General features: G+C 38.7%; 1 protein-coding gene across 2 annotated transcripts in view; it reads right to left on the bottom strand.

The window, feature by feature from the left end:
• Positions 1 to 22218, bottom strand: part of STAG1 (STAG1 cohesin complex component) — a gene marked incomplete at its 3' end in the record, with an annotated part of 425107 nt that overhangs the window by 296463 nt on the left and 106426 nt on the right. For both annotated transcript variants that reach the window (XM_082840023.1, XM_082840022.1), the window contains exon 2: positions 4156 to 4273. In XM_082840023.1, the coding sequence (XP_082696149.1) occupies positions 4156 to 4184 (29 nt within the window). In that variant the 5' untranslated portion in view covers positions 4185 to 4273. The remainder of the gene's footprint in view (positions 1 to 4155; positions 4274 to 22218) is intronic.

Here is a 22218-nt window from a genome sequence, read left to right as displayed (position 1 = left end):
GCCAAAAAAAAAAAACAGGCTTCTGAGCCACTATCAGTAAGTGTTTCAATCACTGATCTAGTTGATCTTATTCATTTCTACTAAAGAACAATAAATCATTCTGCTTTTTCTCCTCACTACAGTCCAAATAGACTGTTTAGCATATACTGTGTGCTGGTTTATATACATTATCTAGAATAAATATGCACAAAACCTTGTAAGAAAACATACTGCTGTCCCAATTTTACAGATGAGGAAACAAAAGATCTGGAAACTTGATCATCTTGTCCATATTTACACAACTAGCAAGTGGCAGGGTCCACTTAGATCTCAAGGTAAACGTGAATTCTCTATCTCCACAGCAGGATACTAGAATGCAAATAATATGTTTTGTATTTCTCTTACGTGGACAGAATACACTAGTGCTTTTGATGCTTATTGAAATCTCCAGGCAACTACAAAAGCAGGTTGGTTCCATCATATAATATGTGACCCATCAGTGAAATTAATTTAACCTTGAGCAATATAGTTTACTGACAAAAGAAAAAAGTACAATTGTCTTCTAATTCCGCAAACTTCAGCCAGCTTAAAAGGTGACAGCTATTACCAACAGATAACTAACATACTCCAATTAGTATATATATGTACATTTATTTGTTTATTAGAATCTGATACATAATTTTTTGTTTTTTAATTTCAAGCAAGAGAAGATATAAGAATACAAGGAAGAATTTCACTTCACCATACCCTAACTCTGAACCTCAATCTGCAGAACAAGATTATTTACAGTTTCATCAATACTCTGTCATAAATATTTATGTTCTGGTACATATATACATAAATATAAAACAATATATTTTAATTTTTTAAATTTAAATTAATAGGAATTTTCCATACAAATACATAGGATTCCTGAATGGTACTCCATAATACATTCCCTATCTATGAGCACTTAGATTGTCTCTACTTTTAAGCTATTACAAACAGAGACGTAACAACTGTCCTTGCACATTAATTCTTATTACACATCAACAAATCTCTCTCTAGATTAGACAGAGAATGCTGGATCAAGGAGTATGCAAATTCAAACGTCAACCAACTGCTCTACAAAAAGCACATTTATAAGACTATCGGACATAAAAGAAGAGAATGGAAGAATCAGATCGAACCTTATAAATGATTTTTTTTGCTCCCTAAAACTCTCTAAATTCTGTCTTCCTCTCTCCATTTCCTCTGTAATCATTTTAGTTCAAGTTGTTATCATCCCTGGCCTGGACACTGCAACCCCTTTCACCTAATAGGACTCCTTGCTTCTTCTGTTGCCACTTCCAATCTAATCACTATATGTACTAACTGTGATTTTCATAGTATATATCTTATTATATATATATATCCCATGCTTAAAACCCTACAGTGGTTTCCTACGGCTTCTAGGGGATAAAAACCTCAAAATTCTTAATATAAGACCTACCAGGTCCCTGTATAATACAGCCCTACTCTACTTGCAATCCTTATTTCACACCACTCTCCATCCTCAATCCTGAAAAAAGAAAAATAACAGCTTTATTTCAGTCCCTCAAACATACCATGATTCCTCCTACCTCAAGGTCTTTGCACATGCCATTCCTTAAGTCTGGAATTAACACCCTGATCCCTTCTTCTTCCCCCAAATTCCCTCCACTTCAGGTTTAAGAATCATGTCTCTTCCTTAGAAAAGTAGACTAAATCAAGGCATGTGTTAAAGTTCTAATAAAATCCTCTATCTTACCTTCATAGCACCAAGGGCAGTTTAAATCCATACATTTGTGATTATTTGATTAATATCTATCTATATAAGCTTCATGGCAACAAGGACTGAGTCTTTTCCACTTGCTCTTTCTCCCCAGAGCTTAACACAGTTCCTTGTACTACAACATTTGGTGGAATATATAATATGTGGTAATTGACAATATTTGATGATGCTTAATATTGGGCTGGCCAAAAAGTTCATTCGGGTTTTTCCAACAATGTAATGGAAAAACGTGAACGAACTTTTTGGCCAACCCAACAGTAAACACGCTAAGGTAACAAATTCAATTGTCATTATAATGACTAAGCAAGCCAAGAAATAATAAGGTCATTCACTAGAGTGACCTTTCTAGTATCTCAATTAGAAAAATCACTACTGAACACAACATTAACAATCACGGGATCAAAAGATTTGTCTGTTTTTGAAGAGACTTTAGAAATTAATTTCCAATATGTTATCTTCACTTTACAAATGACAGAAACTGAAGTTTACCAATACTAAGAGACATATCATGTTTCCTTTCCTCTACAATGTAGACATGGTATAGTTAGATGGATCGATGAAGATAATATCCTCAGAAAATTGTTTTATGTACTCAATAAATGCTTCTTAGATCTCAACTTCACCAAGAGTACATCTCCAGCTGACAGATTAAAAGCAAATTTCATTTACCCATCTCGCAGATCACTACTATCCATTATCGTATTAAAAGTTTACATTTTTATGAAAAATACAGTTATCCACAAAACATGTTAAATACTATCATGCCCATGCAATCGCTTGTTAAATATAATCTATTTAAATACAACCTATGTTTTATATTTAATCAAAGAGATATTTTACAAAGGGTGTGCCTAATGCCCAGCAGTGTGCTAGGAGCTGGTCATACAAAAATAAAGCACAGGGCTTCCCTGGTGGCACAGTGGTTGACAGTCCGCCTGCTGATGCAGGGGACAGGGGTTCGTGCCCCAGTCCGGGAAGGTCCCACATGCCGCGGAGCAGCTGGGCCCGTGAGCCATGGCTGCTGAGCCTGCACGTCCGGAGCCTGTGCTCCGCAACAGGAGAGGCCACAACAGTGAGAGGCCCACGTACCGCAAAAAAAAAAATAAAGAAAAAAAATAATAAAGCACAAAGGTACAAAGTTCAGACAAAAACAATAAGAAAGCGTTATAAAACATTATGTTAAGTATGATACTATTAAAAAAAGGGTAGAGTATGACAGGAGCACAGGAGGGAACCTACCCAACTTTGAGGAGTCAGAGGAGCTTTGCTGGAGGCATACTTTAGCCAAGACCCACAGGACTACCAAGATGGCCAGGTAAGGAAAGATACACATAGGCATTGCAGGCAGAATTAAGAAAAACAAAAATACGAAGAACAAATACTATATGGAGACCTCCAAACTTGGTATTATGTTCAAGTTAAGGCTAATACAGAGGCTTGAAGTTAAGTAAATAGAAAGGGCTTGTATCTCCTATATTTGGACAAACAAAGGAGGGTAGGTATTGATGGGTTTTTAGCACGTAAAGTAATTTGGATAGCTTTTTGTCTTAGAGCTCCAGAGGAAAAACAGTAGGCCAGGAGACCACTGGAAGGTGACTACAGTCTCTTGGAGAAGACATATATAAATGATCTGGGACTATAAAAACATAAATAATTACATATACTGTTGGTCACTTTCATTATATCTAAAGCACTGTTATCATAAAGGATCACAGTATGCAGATTCCTAATTTGTAGCTTAATGACACCTATAAAAAGAAAAGTATCTGCCATTACCCTGATCACATCTCCCAGAGAATTCATAATAAGATCAAATTCTAGATCTGTCCTACAACCCTAAAAAAATCTAATAATGAGATGCCACCAGAAATGCCAAGGACTCACCAATCACAATCTCAATCTCAGGGAAAAGAAGTTCTGGTATGGGGGTGAGAGGGTTAGACACACAGTGTGATACAGGATAGAGGTCTACAAACTTTCTCTGTAAATAGTCAAACAAAATATTTATGCTCTGCAGATTAATTCATTCTCTATTACAACTTATAGTCATAAACAGTCTGCAAAGGAATCAGTGTGACTCTATTCCAATAACACTTTATTTACAAAAACAGTCAGCATGCCAGATTGGCCCATGTTCATAGTTTGCTGACTCCTAATATAAGACAGTGTAACATGTTTTTTGTTCAGTAACACAGAACATGCTGACATTATGATGCAAGGGCTATAGATGGATATAGTAATTACATCCTCTGATAGTTCTTTTACTTCAAACATATTACCCAACTATCAGAGAACATATTTGATGTCTTATTAATGAGAGCATTTTGATACAGAAAAGTGTTACATGCATTTTAAAAAAATAAAAAGAAAGCTATAATACTTACTGTAACACTGGTAACTCTGAAGTAATCATTGCTGTAAAGCTCTTTCCACAATGGAGCAAAGAATCAAGTGCTGTACAACTCAAAACTTTCAAAATAACCTCAAAGGTAATCCTGTTAACTAAAATAAAAAGAAAGAAAGAAAGGAAGAAAGAAATTATTTTTTCCAGCTTTACTGAGGTACAGTTGACAAATAAAACTGTTACTTACAGTGGGATGATTTGATATATGGATACATTATAAAGGGCTTCCCCCATTGAGTTAATTAACAAATCCACCACCTCACATATTTACTTTTCCTTTTTTTTTGGTCCCAACATTCAGTAAGTTCTACTCTCTTAGCAAATTTCAATTACACAAAACAGTGTTATCAACTATAGTCACTATATTATACATTAGATCCTCAGACAATATTCATTTATAACAAAGTTTGTACCCTTTAACCAGCCTCTCCCTATTTCCCCTACCACTTGGCCCCGGCAACCACTTTTCTACAAATTCCCCACCCCCGCTTCAAGATTCCACATATAAGTGATTCCACACACATAGACACAACAAGTTTTCTTTACTCATACATCAATGGACACATAAGGTTGTTTCCATATTTTGGTTATGGTGAATAATGGTGCTATGAGCATGGGAGTACATCTATCTCTTTGGGATAATGATTTCATTTCTTTTGGATATATACCCAGAAGTGGGATTGCTATGTAATATGGTAGTTTTTAATTATCTGAGGAACCTCCATACTGTTTTCCAGAGGCTTTACCAGTTTACATTTGCACGAACAGTGAAGGGGTTCCATTCTGCCCACATCCTCAACCAGAATATATCTCTTAACTTTTTGATAAAAGCCATCCTAACAGAGGTGTGAAGTGATACATCATGGCTCTGATTTTCATTTCCCTGAAGACTAGTGATGTTGAATACCTTTTCATGTAGCTTTTGGTCATTTATATACCTTCTTCAGAAAACTGTCTATTCAGGTCTTTTGAAAATTACTTTAGAATAAAATGAGTATGCCAGAATACACAGACTACAACCAACCAGTACTACCAACAAGCACACTCCTTAGTATTTACCCAAATGAATTGAAAATTTATGTCTACATAAAAGCCTGCACAAAGATGTTTACAGCGGTTTTATTCAAAATTGCCAAAACAGGAAAGAAAGGTGTCCTTTAAGAGGTGAATGGATAAATAAACTGTGGTACATGCAGACAATGGAATACTATTTAACACTTAAAAGCAATGAGCTATCAAGCCAGGAAAAGACACAAAGAAAGCTCAAATGCATATTACTAACTGAAAGAAGCCAATCTGAAACCACTACATACTATATGATTTGAACAATATGGCATTCTGGAAAAGGCAAAACTATGGAGACAGTAAAAGTATCAGTGACTGCCAGAAGTTATGGGGTAGGAGAGATGACTAAGTGGGCACAGAAGATTTTTAGGGCAGAGAAAATATTTTGTATGATACAAGAATGGTGGGTACATCTAACTGTACATTTATCAAAAGCCATAGAATATATAACACAAAGAGTGAACCCTAATGTAAATTACAGACACTGGGTGATAATGTCAACATAGGTTCATTGATTGTAACAGACATACCACTGTAATGTGGGATGTTAATAGTGGGAGAGGCTATATGTATGTGGGAACAGGGGTTATAGGGAGAATCTCTCTACCTTCTGTTCAATTCTACTGTGAACATAAAACTTCTCTAAAAAATAAAGTTTATTAAAAAAAAAAAAAAGTAGCAGAGGAAGTGGGACAAAAGAGAGCATCCAAGACAGGCCATGGCACAATACCTAATAGAATAACATAGGTATAACTAGAATTCCAGAAGGAGAAAGATCAAAGCAAAATAAATATTTGAAGAGATAGCACAGGAGAACTTTCCAAAAATAATTTGATGTTAAAACACAGATGGAAGACCAGAGAATTCCCAAGAATAATATCTAAAATATAATATTGCTAAAAATGAAAGAAAATTCAAAAGGAAGCTAAAAAAACATAATTCCTCACACACAGAAAAACAAAAAATTTTATCAGACTTTTTGGTAGAAACTATGTAAGGTGAAAGACAATGGAATAAAACTGATGAGTGGAGAGGAAAAAACCATGAACACTGAATTATCAATCTTTCAAAAATGAAAAAAAGAAATGATGTCATGGAAAATGGAGGAGTAAGAAACCTCAAGAATGAGGCCCTCCAATGAAGCAACTCTTAGCCTGCCAAAAAAAAAAAATGACAAGACATCTTTTATGGACATCTGTAATCTAATAAAAACATATAACAAAGAGAGAAGTGCCTAACAGTCTATTTTATTTGATAAGAGAGCACAATAGTATTTTTGCTTACCTGTATGCCGTCTCCCCTCCCCCAACTCTATGGTGCCCACAGGGACAGCAGACAGAGTTACTAGTATGGCTTGCTGGTGCCAAAGGGAACACCATGGACCCAATCTCAAAAACTGTGGCAGAGTGTTTTGAAGGGCTTCCCTTTTTTTTGAAAGAGTATCATCTTTCAAAAAGATTTAAAGACAGACAATAAAAGTAGTTGCCAGGGGCAAGACAATGGATTACATAAATAACAGACAATCTAAAAAGCCTCAAAATAAAAAGGCAGAGGAGTTAAGATATTTGAAGAATAAGTACTTCAAAGGGATATCACACATACTAGGAAATGTAAACTGCTACTTGAATGCCCAGGGCTGGATGAATTCTTAGAGAAGACCTGAGGGGCACAGGCTTGCAACTCTAGCTGATCTTTGCTCTCTGTGCAAGCACAAGGTGAATACTAAGGCAAAGCTGTAGGTAGCCTGCCTAACCTCTGAAGAAGTACCTCAGCTAACAGACAATCTGCAAAAAAACAAGAAATTACATTTTCCCAACTCCCATTAACTAAGGAAATCTGGAAGATCACTGCTAAACACCCAGACAACAAAATTTCAGTAACCACACATGACAAGGAATACAGTCCTTGAAAAAACAGTTTAGAAAAAAGTAAATAAAGAAATGACTGCAGCCCTTGAAAAGACAACAGTAAAGCATGAGGAGGAGAGGAGAATCTAGTATTACAAAACTGTAATATTCAAAATGTCCAGTTTTTAAAAAACAAAAAAAAAAAATCAAAAGGCATACAAAGAAATGTGAAAATATGACCCATTAACAACAACAAAAAAGAATTTCACACAAATCATCTCCATGTAAGCCCAGATATTGAAGTCTGACTTCCAGAGAAAACAGACTTCCAAAAGTATATCAACAGAAAGGGGTAGAAAGAATATCTGAAGACACAATGGCAAAAAACTTACCAATTTAAAGTTAAATACAGAAATCTACACAATCAAGAAGGTAAATGAACTCCAAGTAGGAGAAACTCAGAAGTGACTCACACACAGAGATATAGAGAACAAGCTAGTGGTTACCAGTGGGCGGGGGTGGGGGGGGATAGGGGTGGGGTTTGGGTCGGTAATATAGAGGTGGGGGAGTGGGAGGTACAAGCTATTGGGTGTAAGATAGGCTCAAGGATGTATCATACAACACGAGGAATATAGCTAGCATTTTGTAATACTGTAAATGGAAGATAATCTTTAAATTTTTTTAAAAAATTTTAAAGAGTCACACAGATAAAACTATAGTTTACCCTTGAACAACACCAGGGTTAGGGGCACTGACTCCCTGCACAGTCAAAAATCCACAAATAACTTTATAGTCAGCCCTCCGTATTCGTGGTTCCACATCAGTGCTCAACTAACCACAGACTGTGTAGTATTTTAGTTTTTGTTGAAAAACACCTGTGTAAGAGTGGAAAGGTGCAGTTCAAACCTGTGTGATTCAAAAGTCAACTGTATAGTTAAACTGTAAAAGCCAGAGATGAAAGAATCTTGAAGTAAGAACAAAAACAATCCACCTCATCATATACAAGTAATACACAGAATCCACAGTAAGACTAACAGCCAATTTCTCATTAAATATCATGAAAGCCAGGAGACAGTAGGATGACATATCTAAAATGCTGAAAAAAAAATTGTCAAATAAGAATTCTATACCCAGCAGACTATCACTCAAAAATGGCAGAGAAATTAAAACATTCCTAGAAAAATAAAAACTGAGGAAGTTTGTTGCTAGACCTGCCCTGCCCTACGAGAAACACTAAAGGAACTCCTTCATGCAGAAATAAAGAAGAAACAAAACTTGAAGCCACAGAAAAAAAGGAGAACACTGGAAAAATTAACTACACAGGTAAATATAGAAGGCAGCATTATTTTATTTTTGGTTTGTAATTCCTGTATTTGTTTCCTTTATGATTTAAAAGTAATAAAATAGTATTTATATACCTATGTTAATGAACACACAATGTATAAAGATACAGTTTAATTTTTAATTGAAATATAGTTGATTTACAATATTGTGTTTGTTTCAGGTGTACAGCAAAGTGATTCAGTTATACCATTTTTTCATATTATTTTCCATTATACGTTATTATAAGATATTGTAGCTTTGTAGTATAGTCTGAAGTCTGGAAGGGTTATGCTTTGTTCTTTTTCCTCAGGATTGCTTTGGCAATTCTGGGTCTTTTGCAGTTCCATATAAATTTTAGGACTATTTGTTCTAGTTCTATGAAAAATGTCATGGATATTTTGATATGAATTGAATTAAATCTGTAGATTTCTTTGTCCAAAATGTATGGGCATTTTAACAATATTAATTCTTCCAATCCAATCCATCTTTCCACTTCTTTGAATCAAAAGATGTAATTTATTAACAATAATATAAGTGAGGGATGGGGATGGGAGCAAAATTTTACAAGTTATTACAGGTACATCTCATTTTATTGCACTTTGCTTTATGAGCTTCAAAGATATTGCATTTTTTACAAATTTAAGGTTTTGTGGCAACCCTGCTAGTCTATCACTGTCATTCTTCCAACAGCACTTGCTCATTTCATGTCTCTTTGTCACATTTTGGTAATTTCCCAATATTTCAAACTTTTCATATTATTATTATGTGTCCTATGGTAATCTGTGATCAGCAATGTTACTATCATAATTGTTTTAGGAGGCCATGAATGACATCCACATAAGCCAGCAAACATAATTGATAAATGCTATGTGTGTTATGACTGCTCCACTGATTGGCCATTCCTCTGTCTCTCTCCCTCTCCATGGCCCTCCCTATTCCTGGATACATAACAATATTGAAATTAGGCCTATTAATAAACCCACAATGGCCGCTATGTGTTCAAGTCAAAGGAAGAATTGTATGTCTCTCACTTTCAATCAAAAACTAGACATGATTAAGCTTAGCGAAGAAGGCATGTCAAAACCTGAGACAGATAAAAAGCAAGGCTTCTTGCACCAAGCAGTTCGCCAAGTTGTAACTGCAAAGAAAAAGTTCTTAAAGAAAATTGAGAATGCTACTCCAGTGAACATATGAATGATAAGAAAGCAAAACAGCTTATTGCTGATTTGAGGAAGTCTTAGGAATCTAGATAGAAGATCAAATCAGTTACAACATTCCCTTAAGTCCAAGTCTAATCCAGAGCAAGACCCTACAAAGGCTAAGACAAGTGAGGAAGCTGCAGAAAAAAAGCATGAAACTAGCAGAGGCTAGTTCATGAGGCTTAAGGAAAGAAGCTGTCTCCATAACATAAAAGTGCAAGGTAAAGCAGCAAATGGTGATGTAGAAACTGAAGCAAATTATGCAGAAGATCTAGCTAAAATAAGTAATTAAGGTGCCTACACTAAACAAAAGATTTTCAATGTAAAAAAACAGCATTACTTTGGAAGAAGATGACATCTAGGACTTTCATAGGTAGAGAGAAGTCAGTGCCTGACTTCAAAGCTTCAAAAAACAAGCATACTTTCTTTATAGGGTCTAAGGTAGCTACTGACTTTAAACTGAAGCCAGTGCTCATTTATTATTTCAAAAATCCTAGGGCCCTTAAGAATTACACTATATCTATTCTGCCTGTGCTCTAGAAATGGAAAAACAAAGCCTGGATGACAACACATCTGTTTATAACATGATTTAGTGAATATTTTAAGCCTACTCTTGAGATCTACTGCTCAGAAGATTCCTTTCAAAATATTACTGCTCATTGACAATGCACCTGATCACCCAAGAGCTCTGCTAACAATGCACCGTGAGAGTTATGTTGCTTTCACACCTCCTGACACAGCATCCATCCTGCAACCCACAGGAGTCATTTCACTGTTCAACTTTCATTAGTTAACAAATACACTTCATAAGGCTGTAGCTGTCATAGTTAGTGATTCCTCTGATGAACCTGGACAAGGTCAGTTGAAAACATGGAAAAGATTCAGCATTCTAGATGCCATTAGTAACGTTTGTGATTCATGGAAAGAGATCAAAACATGAACATAAACAGGAGTTTGCAAGAAGTTGATTCCAACCCTCATGGATGACTTTGAGGGGTTCAAGTTTTCAGTGGGGGAAAGAACTGTGGGTGTAGTGAAATAGCAATGAACTAGAATTAAAAGTGCAGTCTGAATATGTGACAGCATTACTACTATTCTCATGATAAAAACTTTTACAAATGAGAATTGCTTCGTAGGTATGAGCAAAGAGAGTAGTTTCTTGAGATGAAATCTACTCCTGGTGAAGATGCTGACAAGACTGCTGAAATGACAACAAACAGTTTAGAATATTATGCAAACCTAATTGATAAAGCAGTGGCAGGGTTTAAGAGGACTGACTCCAATTTTGAAAAAAGTTCTATTACGGGTAAAATGATCTCAAACAGCACTGTATGCTACAGGAAATTCATTCATGAATGGAAGAGTCCACCAATATGGCAAACTTCACTGTTGTCTTATTTTAAGAAATTGTCACAGTCACTCCAGACTTCAGCAGCCATAAACACTGAGGCATGACCCTCCTCCAGCAAAAAGACTACAAGTCAACGAAGGCTCAGATGATGGTTAGCACCTTTTAGCAATAAAGTGTTTTTTATGTATGTACATAAAGGTATGTACATAGTTTTTTAAGACATAATGCTAATGAATATTTAACAGACTACAGTAACTCAAGTGACTCACTTTGCTGTGATGTTTGCTTTACTGCAGTGGTCTAGAACCAAACCCGCAATGCATTTCAGGTATGCCTGAATAAATGAATAAAAACCAAGTTACTATCATTTCAAACTAAATTGGTATAAACGTTAAGATATTAATTCTGATCACCAGGATGATTACTAAGAAAATAATTTAAAATATTTAAAACATGAAAATGGTACATGAGAAAAAAATCAAACACAAACAAAAGCAGTGATAGAGGAATTGGGCAAGAAAGAATATATAAGACAACTAGGGACTTCCGGGAAGATGGCGGAAGAGTAAGATGCGGAAATCACCTTCCTCCCCACAGATAGATCAGAAATACATCTACACGTGGAACTGCTCCTACACAACACCTACTGAACGCTGGCAAAAGAACTCAGACCTCCCAAAAGGAAAGAAAGTACCCACGTACCTGAGTAGGGCAAAAGAAAAAGAATAAACAGAGACAAAAGGATAGGGACAGGACCTGCACCAGTGGGAGGGAGCTGTGAAGGAGGAAAGGTTTCCACACACTAGGAAGCCCCTTCGCGGGCGGAGACTGCGGGTGGCGGAGGGGGAAGCTTCGGAGCCGCGGAGGACAGCACAGAAACAGGGGTGCAGAGGGCAAAGCGGGGAGATTCCCGCACAGAGGATTGGTGCTGACCAGCACTCACCAGCCCGAGAGGCTTCTCTGCTCACCCGCCAGGAGCAGGCGGGTCTGGGAGCTGAGGCTCGGGCTTTGGTCGGAGCGCAGGGAGAGGACTGGGGTTGGCGGCATGAACACAGCCTGCAGGGAGTTAGTGCACCACGGCTAGCCGGGAGGGAGTTTGGGGGAAAGTCTGGACCTGCCGAACAGGCAACAGACATTTTCTTCCCTCTTTGTTTCCTGGTGCTCAAGGAGAGGGGATTAAGAGAGCTGCATAAAGGAGCTCCACAGACAGGCGCGAGCCGCGGCTAAAAGCGCGGACCCCAGAGACGGGCATAAGAGGCTAAAGCTGTTGCTGCCACCACCAAGAAGCCTGTGTGCGAACACAGGTCACTATTCACACCCCCCTTCCGGGGAACCTGTGCAGCCCGCCACTGCCAGGGTCCCGGGATCCAGGGACAACTTCCCCGGGAGAACGCACGGCGCACCTCAGGCTGGTGCAACATCACGCTGGCCTCTGTCGCTGCAGGCTCGACCCGCACTCCGTACCCCTCCCTACCCCCAGCCTGAGTGAGCCAGAGTCCCCGAAGCAGTTGCTGCTTTAACCCTATCCTGTCTGACCAAAGAACAGACGCCCTCCGGCGACCTATACCCAGAGGAGGGGCCAAATCCAAAGCTCAGCCCCAGGAGCTGTGAGAACAAAAAAGAGAAAGGGAAATCTCTCCCAGCAGCCTCAGAAGCAGCGGATTAAAGCTCCACAATCAACTTGATGTACCCTGCATCTGTGGAATACATGAATAGACAACGAATCATCCCAAATTGAGAAGGTGGACTTTGAGAGCAAGATTTATTATTTTTTCCCCTTTTCCTCTTTTTGTGAGTGTGTATGTGTATGCTTCTGTGTGAGATTTTGTCTGTATAGCTTTGCTTTCACCATTTGTCCTAAGGTTCTATCCGTCCTTTTTTTTTTCAACTATTTAAAAAACTTTTTTTCTTAATTAAGTGTTATTGTATTTTACCTTACTTTATTTTATTTTCTTTTGGCCTATTTCTTTCTACTTTTTCTCCCTTTTATTCTGAGACGTGTGGATGAAAGGCTCTTGGTGCTGCAGCCACGAGTCAGGACTGTGCCTCTGAGGTGGGAGAGCCAACTTCAGGACACTGGTCCACAAGAGACCTCCCAGCTCCACATAATATCGAACGGCCAAAATCTCCCAGAGATCTCCATCTCAACACCAGCACCCAGCTTCACTCAACGACCAGCAAGCTACAATGCTGCACACCCTAAGCCAAACAACTAGCAAGACAGGAACACAACCCCACCCAGACAGGCTGCCTAAAATCATAAGTCCACAGACACCCCAAAACACACTGCCAGACGTGGACCTGCCCACCAGAAAGACAAGATCCAGCCTCATCCACCAGAACATAGGCATTAGTCCCCTCCACCAGGAAGCCTACACAACCCACTGAACCAACCTCAGCCACTGAGGACATACAAAAACATCCCCAAAACAACGGGAACTACGAACCTGCAGCCTGCAAAAAGGAGACCCCAAACACAGTAAGATAAACAAGATGAGAAGACAGAAAAACACACAGCAGATGAAGGACCAAGAAAAAACCCACCAGACCTAACAAATGAAGAGAAAATAGGCAGTCTACCTGAAAGAGAATTCAGAATAATGATAGTAAAGATGATCCAAAATCTTGGAAATAGAATAGACAAAATGCAAGAAACATTAAACAAGGACCTAGAAGAACTAAAGATGAAACAAGCAATGATGAACAACACAATAAATGAAATGAAAAATACTCTAGATGGGATCAATAGCAGAATAACTGAGGCAGAAGAACGAATAAGTGACCTGGAGATAAAATAGTGGAAATAACTACTGCAGAGCAGAATAAGAAAAAAATGAAAAGAACCAAGGACAGTCTCAGAGACCTCTGGGACAACATTAAATGCACCAACATTCGAACTATAGTGATTCCAAAAGAAGAAGAGAAAAAGACAGGGACTGAGAAAATATTTGAAAAGATTATAATTGAAAACTTCCCTAATATGGGAAATGAAATAGTTAATCAAGTCCAGGAAGCACAGAGACTCCCATACAGGATAAGTCCAATGAGAAATATGCCAAGACACATATTAATCAAATTGTCAAAAATTAAATACAAAGAAAATATATTAAAAGCAGTAAGGGAAAAACAAAAAATAACACACAAGGGAATTCCCATTAGGTTAACAGCTGATCTTTCAGCAAAAACTCTGCAAGCCACAAAGGACTGGCAACACATATTTAAAGTGATGAATGAGAACAACCTGCAACCAACATTACTCTACCCAGCAAGGATCTCATTCAGATTTGATGGAGAAATTAAAACCTTTAAAGACAATCAAAGCTAAGAGTTCAGCACCACCAAACCAGCTTTAAAACAAATGCTAAAGGAACTTCTCTAGGCAAGAAGCACAAGAGAAGGAAAAGACCTACAGTAACAAACCCAAAACAATTAAGAAAATGGTAATAGGAAGAAACATATCGATAATTACCTTAAATGTAAATGGACTAAATGCTCCCACCAAAAGACACAGATTGGCTGAATGGATACAAAAACAAGACCCATATATATGCTGTCTACAAGAGACCCACTTCAGACCTAGTGACACATATAGACAGAAAATAAGGGGATGGAAAAAGATATTCCATGCAAATGGAAACCAAAAGAAAGCTGGAGTAGCAATTCTCATATCACACAAAATAGACTTTAAAATAAAGACTATTACAAAAGACAAAGAAGGACACTACATAATGATCAAAGGATCGATCCAAAAAGAAGATATAAAAATTGTAAATCTTTATGTGCCCAACATAGGAGCACCTCAATACATAAGGCAAATACGAACAGCCATAAAAGGGGAAATCGACAGTAACACATTCATAGTAGGGGACTTTAACACCCCACTATCACCAATGGACCGATCATCCAAAATGAAAATAAATAAGGAAACACACACTTTAAATGATATATTAAACAAGATGGATTTAATTGATATTTATAGGACATTCCAACCAAAAGCAACAGAATACACATTTTTATCAAGTGCTCATGGAACATTCTCCAGGATAGATCATATCTTGGGTCACAAATCAAGCCTTGGCAAATTTAAGAAAATTGAAATTGTATCAAGTATCTTTTCCGACCACAATGCTATGAGACTAGATATCAATTACAGGAAAAGATCTATAAAAAATACAAACACATGGAGGCTAAACAATACAGTACTTAATAACGAAGTGATCACTGAAGAAATCAAAGAGGAAATAAAAAAATACCTAGAAACAAATGACAATGGAGACACGATGACCCAAAACCTACAGGATGCAGCAAAAGCAGTTCTAACAGGGAAGTTTACAGCAATACAATCCTACCTTAAGAAACAGGAAACATCTCGAATAAACAACCTAACCTTGCACCTCAAGCAATTAGAGAAAGAACAAAAAAACCTCAAAGTTAGCAGAAGAAATCATAAAAGTCAGAGCAGAAATAAATGAAAAAGAAATGAAGGAAACAATAGCAAAGATCAATAAAACTAAAAGCTGCTTCTTTGAGAAGATAAACAAAATTAATAAACCATTAGCCAGACTCATCAGGAAAAAAAGGGAGAAGACTCAAATCAACAGAATTAGAAATGAAAAAGAAGTAACAACTGACACTGCAGAAATACAAAAGAGCATGAGAGATTACTACAAGCAATTCTATGCCAATAAAATGGACACCTGGAAGAAATGGACAAATTCTTAGAAATGCACAACCTGCCAAGAATGAATCAGGAGGGCTTCCCTGGTGGCGCAGTGGCTGAGAGTCCGCCTGCCGATGCAGGGGACACGGGTTCGTGATCCGGTCCAGGAAGATCCCACATGCCAGGATCCCAGCATCCCAGCAGAGCGGCTGGGCCCGTGAGCCATGGCCGCTGAGCCTGCGGGTCCGGAGCCTGTGCTACGCAACGGCAGAGGCCACAACAGTAAGAGGCCCGCGTACCGCAAAATAAATAAATAAAATAAAATTAGAAAATAAAAATTAAAAAAAAAAATAAAATCGATAAAAAAAAAAAAGAATGAATCAGGAAGAAATAGAAAATATGAACAGACCAATCACAAGCACTGAAATTGAAACTGTGATTAAAAATCTTGCAACATACAAAAGCCCAGGACCAGATGCCTTCACAGGCGAATTCTATCAAACATTTAGAGAACACCTAACACCTATCCTTCTCAAACTCTTCCAAAATATAGCAGAGGGAGGAACACTCCCAAATTCCTTCTACGAGGCCACCATCACCTTGATATCAAAACCAGACAAGGGTGTCACAAAGAAAGAAAACTACAGGCCAATATCACTGATGAACATAGATGCAAAAATCCTCAACAAAACACTAGCAAACAGAATCCAACAGCACATTAAAAGGATCATACACCATGATCAACTGGGGTTTACTCCAGGAATGCAAGGATTCTTCAATATATGCAAATCAATCAATGTGATACACCGTATTAACAAATTAAAGGAGAAAAACCGTATGATCATCTCAATAGATGCAGAGAAAGCTTCTGACAAAATTCAACACCCATTTATGATAAAAACCCTGCAGAAAGTAGGCATAGAGGGAATTTTCCTCAACATAATAAAGGCCATATATGACAAAACCACAGCCAACATTGTCCTCAATGGTGAAAAACTGAAAGCATTTCCTCTCAGATCAGGAAGAAGACAAGGTTGCCCACTCTCACCACTCCTAACCAACATAGTTTTATAAGTCTTAGCCACAGCAATCAGAGAAGAAAAGGAAATAAAAGGAATCCAAATCAGAAAAGAAGTAAAGCTGTCACTGTTTGCAGATGACATGATACTATACATAGAGAATCCTAAAGATGCTACCAGAAAACTACTAGAGCTAATCAATGAAATTGGTAAAGTAGCAGTATACAAAATTAATGCACAGCAATCTCTTGCATTCCTATACACTAATGATGAAAAATCTGAAAGTGAAATCAAGAAAACACTCCCATTTACCACTGCAACAAAAAGAATAAAATATCTAGGAATAAACCTTCCTAAGGAGACCAAAGGCCTGTATGCAGAAAATTATAAGACACTGATGAAAGAAATTAAACATGATACAAATAAATGGAGAGATATACCATGTTCTTGGATTGGAAGAATTAACATTGTGAAAATGACTCTACTACCCAAAGCAATCTACAGATTCAATGCATCCCTATCAAACTACCACTGGCATTTTTCACAGAACTAGAACAAAAAATTTCACAATTTGTATGGAAACACAAAAGACCCCGAACAGCCAAAGCAATCTTGAGAACGAAAAATGGAGCTGGAGGAATCAGGCTCCCTGACTTCAGACTACACTACAAAACTACAGTAATCAAGACAGTATGGTACTGGCACAAAAACAGAAATAATGATAAATGGAACAGGACAGAAAGTCCAGAGATAAACCCACGCACATATGTTCACCTTATCTTTGATAAAGGAGGCAGGAATGTACAGTGGAGGAAGGACAGCCTCTTCAATAAGTGGTGCTGGGAAAATTGAACAGGTACATGTATAAGTATGATATTAGATCACTCCCTAACACCATACACAAAAATAAGCTCAAAATGGATTAAAAACCTAAATGTAACGCCAGAAACTATCAAACTCTTAGAGGAAAACATAGGCAGAACACTCTATGATATAAATCACAGCAAGATCCTTTTTGACTACCTCCTAGAGAAATGGGAATAAAAACAAAAATAAACAAATGGGACCTAACAAAGCTTTTGCACAGAAAAGGAAACCATGAACAAGATGAAAAGACAACCCTCAGAATGGGAGAAAATATTTGCAAATGAAACAACTGACAAAGGATCAAGATTTATATGCAGCTCATTCAGTTTAATAACAAAAAAACAAACAACCCAATCCAAAAATGGCCAGAAGACCTAAATAGACATTTCTCCAATGAAGATGTACAGACTGCCAACAAACACATGAAAGAATGCTCAACATCATTAATCATTACAGAAATGCAAATCAAAACTACAATGAGGTATCATCTCACACGTGTCAGAATGGCCATCATCAAAAAACCTACAAACAATAAATGCTGGAGAGGGTGTGGAGAAAAGGGAACACTCTTGCACTGCTGGTGGGAATGTGAATTGGTACAGCCACTATGGAGAACAGTACGGAGATTCCTTAAAAAACTATAAATAGAACTACCATATGACCCAGCAATCCCACTACTAGGCATAAACCCTGAGAAAACCATAATTCAAAAAGAGTCATGTACCAAAATGTTCACTGCAGCTTTATTTACAATAGCCCTGAGATGGACACAACTTAAATGTCCATCATCGGATGAATGGATAAAGAAAATGTGGCACAAATATACAATGGAATGTTACTCAGCCATAAAAAGAAATGAAATTGAGCTATTTGTAATGAGGTGGATAGACCTAGAGTCTGTCACACAGAGTGAAGTAAGTCAGAAAGAGAGAGACAAATACCGTATGCTAACACACATATATGGAATTTAAGAAAAAAAAAGTCATGAAGAACCTAGGGGTAAGAGAGGAATAAAGAAAAAGACCTACTAGAGAATGGACTTGAGGATATGGGGAGTGGGAAGGGTAAGCTGTGACAAAGTGAGAGAGTGGCATGGACATATATACACTACCAAATGTAAAATAGATAGCTAATGGGAAGCAGCCGCATAGCACAGGGAGATCAGCTCGGTTCTTTGTGACCACCTGGAGGAGTGGGATAGGGAGGCTGCGAGCGAGGGAGATGCAAGAGGGAAGAGATATGGGAACATATGTATAACTGATTCACTTTGTTATAAAGCAGAAACTAACACACCGTTGTAAAGCAATTATACTCTAATAAAGTTGTAAGAAAAAAAGACAGAAGAAAAACAGCAAAATGGCAAAAGTCCTTCCTTGTCAACCATCTCCTTAAATATAAATGTATTAAACTAATCCATTAAGAGACAGACTGGCACAACGGAATGTTTTAAAATGATCCAGGGACTTCCCTGGTGGTGCAGTGGTTAAGAATTCACACGCCAATGCAGGGGCATGGGTTCAAGCCCTGGTCCAGGAAGATCCCACATGCCACGGAGTAGCTAAGCCTGTGCGCCACAAGTACTGAGCTTGCGCTCTAGAGTCCGCGAGTCACAACTACTAAGCCCATGTGCCACAACTACTGAAGCCCATGAGCCTAGAGCCCATGCTCCGCAACAATAGAAAAGTCACTGTAGTGAGAGGCCTGTGCACCGCAACCCTGCACCTCTCGCTGCAACGGGAGATAGCCCGCGTGCAGCAAAGAAGACTCAAGGCAGCCAAAAATAAATAAATAAATTTTGAAAAAAATAAAATGATCCAATGACACGCTGTCTACAAGAAATTCATTTTAAATTTAAATACACAAAGAGATTGAAAACAAGAAGATACAAAAAGGTATTCTAAACAAAGGGTAACCAAAAGAAAGCTTGAGTGGCTATGTTAATATCAGACAAAAAAAATTTTGTCACATTTATTTTGTGAGACATAATAACACTGAGTAAAAATGATCAATTCATCAGGAAAATATAACAATCAAAAAGATATATACACCAGACAGCAGAGTCCCAAAATATATGACACAAACACTAACAGAATCAAAGACAGAAATAGATAATCACTATAGTAATAACTGGTGATTTCAATATACCACTTTCAAAAAAACATAGAAGATCCAGACAGAAGATCTATACGGAAACAGAGGACTTGAACAATACCATAAACTAAACAGACGTAATAGACATATATGGAACACCAAACCCAACAACAGTATACACATTATTCTCAAGTGCACATATGAAATTCTCCAGGTTAGCTGACTAGGCCACAAAAAAGTCTCAGTAACTTTTTTAAAAGACTGGAGTCATAGAAATTATCTTCTTTGAGCACAATGGAAATGAATAACAGGAGGGAAACCTGGAAAATTTACAAATACGTGCAAATTAAACAACACACTCTTAAATTACTAATGAGTTACAGAAAAAATTACAAGACAAATTAGAATACTTTGAGACCAGTGAAAACAACACCACATACCAAAATTGATGAGACGCAACAAAAGCAGTGCTCAAAGGGAAATACAGCTGTAAATGTTTACATTAAAAAAAAACTGAGGGAGCCCTTCAAGATGGCGGAAGGGTAAGATGTGGACATCAACTTCCTCCCTACAAATACATCAGAAACACATCTACATGTGGAACAACTCCTACAGAACACCTACTAAACGGTGGCAGAAGACCTCAGATCTCCCAAAAGGCAAGACATTCCTCACGTACCTGGGTAGGGCAAAAGAAAAAAGAAAAAACAGAGAAAAAGGAATAGGGACAGAACCTGCACCAGTGGAGGGAGCTGTGAAAGAGGAAAAGTTTCCACACACTAGGAAGCCTCTTCACTGGCAGAGGCAGGGGGCAGCGGGAAGCATCAGAGCCACCGAGGAGAGTGCAGCAATAGGGGTACAAAGGGCAAAGTGGAGAGATTCCCGCACAGAGGATCGGTGCCAACCAGTACTCATCAGCCTGAGACGCTTGTCTGCTCACCTGCCGGGGTGGGTGGAGGCTGGGAGCTGAGGCTCGGGCTTCGGAGATCAAATCCCAAGGAGAGGACCGGAGTTGGCTGCGAGACCACAGCCTGAAGTGGGCTAGTGCACCACAGCTGGCCAGGAGAGAGTCCAGGAAAAAGTCTAGACCTGCCGAAGAGGCAAGAGACCATTGTTTGGGGGAACGCGAGGAGAGGCAATTCCTGTTCCATGTACCCACAGAAGGTAGAGCACCACCTAAGCGAGCTCCAGAGATGGGCCCGAACTGAGGCTATCAGCTCGCACCCCAGAGATGGGCATAAACCGCTAATGTTGCAGCAACTGCCACCAAGAATCCTGTGTGCAAGCGCAGGTCACTACCCACCCCCTCCCAGGAACCTCTGCAGCACACCATTGCCAGGGTCCCGTGATCCAAGGAAAACTTCCCAGGGAGAACACACAGTGCGCCTCAGGGTGTTGCACCTTCACGCTGGCCTCTGCCGCCGCAGGCTTGCCCCACATTCCGTACCCCTCCCTCCCCCAGCCTGAGTGAGCCAGAGCCCACTAACAAGCTGCTACTTTAACCCTATCCTGTCTGAGCAAAGAACAGACGCCCTAAGGCAACCAACACGAACAGGTGGGGACAAATCCAAAGCTGAATCCCAGGACCTATGCGGACAAAGAAGAGAAAGGGAATTCTCCCCTAGCAGTTTCAATAGCAGCGGATTAAATCTCCAAAACAAACTTGATGTACCCTGCATCTGTGGAATACCTGAATAGACAACAAATCATCCCAAAACTGAGGCAGTGGACTTTGGGAGCAACAATATATTTTTTTTTCTTTTTCTCCTTTTGTGTTTGTATGTGTATGCTTCTGTGCGTGATTTTGTCTGTATAGCTCTGCTTTTACCATTTGTTTTATGGTTCTGTCTGTCCGTATTTTTTTGTTTTTTTGTATAGTTTTTACAGCTTGCTATCATTGGTGGATTTGTCTTTTGGTTTGGTTGCTCTCTTCCTCATTTTTCTTGTCACTTTTTAATATTAAAATTACTCTTGATTTTTTAAAGTAACTTTTATTTTCTTCTTTCTTTCTTTTTCCCTTTCCTTCTGAGCTGTGTGGCTCACAGGGTCTTGCTGCTCCGGCCGGGTGTCAGGCCTGTGCCTCTGAGATGGGAGAGCCAAGTTCAGGACATTGGTCCACCAGAGACCTCCCACCTCCACATAATATCAAATAGAGAAAGCTCTCGCAGACATCTCACTCTCAAAGCTAGGACCCAGCTCCACTAAATGAATAGCAATCTACAGTGCTGGACACCTTAGACCAAACAACTAGCAAGACAAGAACACAACCACACGCATTAGCAGAGAGGCTGCCTAAAAACATAATAAGGTTCACAGACACCCCAAAACACACCACCAGACACAGACCTGCCCACGAGAAAGATGCAGCCTCATCCACCAGAACACAGGCACCAGTCCCCTCCACCAGGAAGCATACACACCCACTGAACCAACCTTAGCCACTGGGGGCAGACACCAAAAAACAAGAACTACGAACCTGCAGCCTGTGAAAAGGCGACCCCAAACACAGTAAGTTAAGCAAAATGAGAAGACAGAGAAACACACGCAGATGAAGGAGCAAGGTAAAAACCCACCAAACCAAATGAAGAGCAAATAGGCAGTCTACCTGAAAAAGAATTCAG

This window comes from Leucopleurus acutus (assembly GCF_964270905.1).
Source record: "Leucopleurus acutus genome assembly, chromosome: 5".
Lineage (NCBI taxonomy): Eukaryota > Metazoa > Chordata > Mammalia > Artiodactyla > Delphinidae > Leucopleurus > Leucopleurus acutus.
This window is presented reverse-complemented; position numbering and strand designations above follow the sequence as displayed.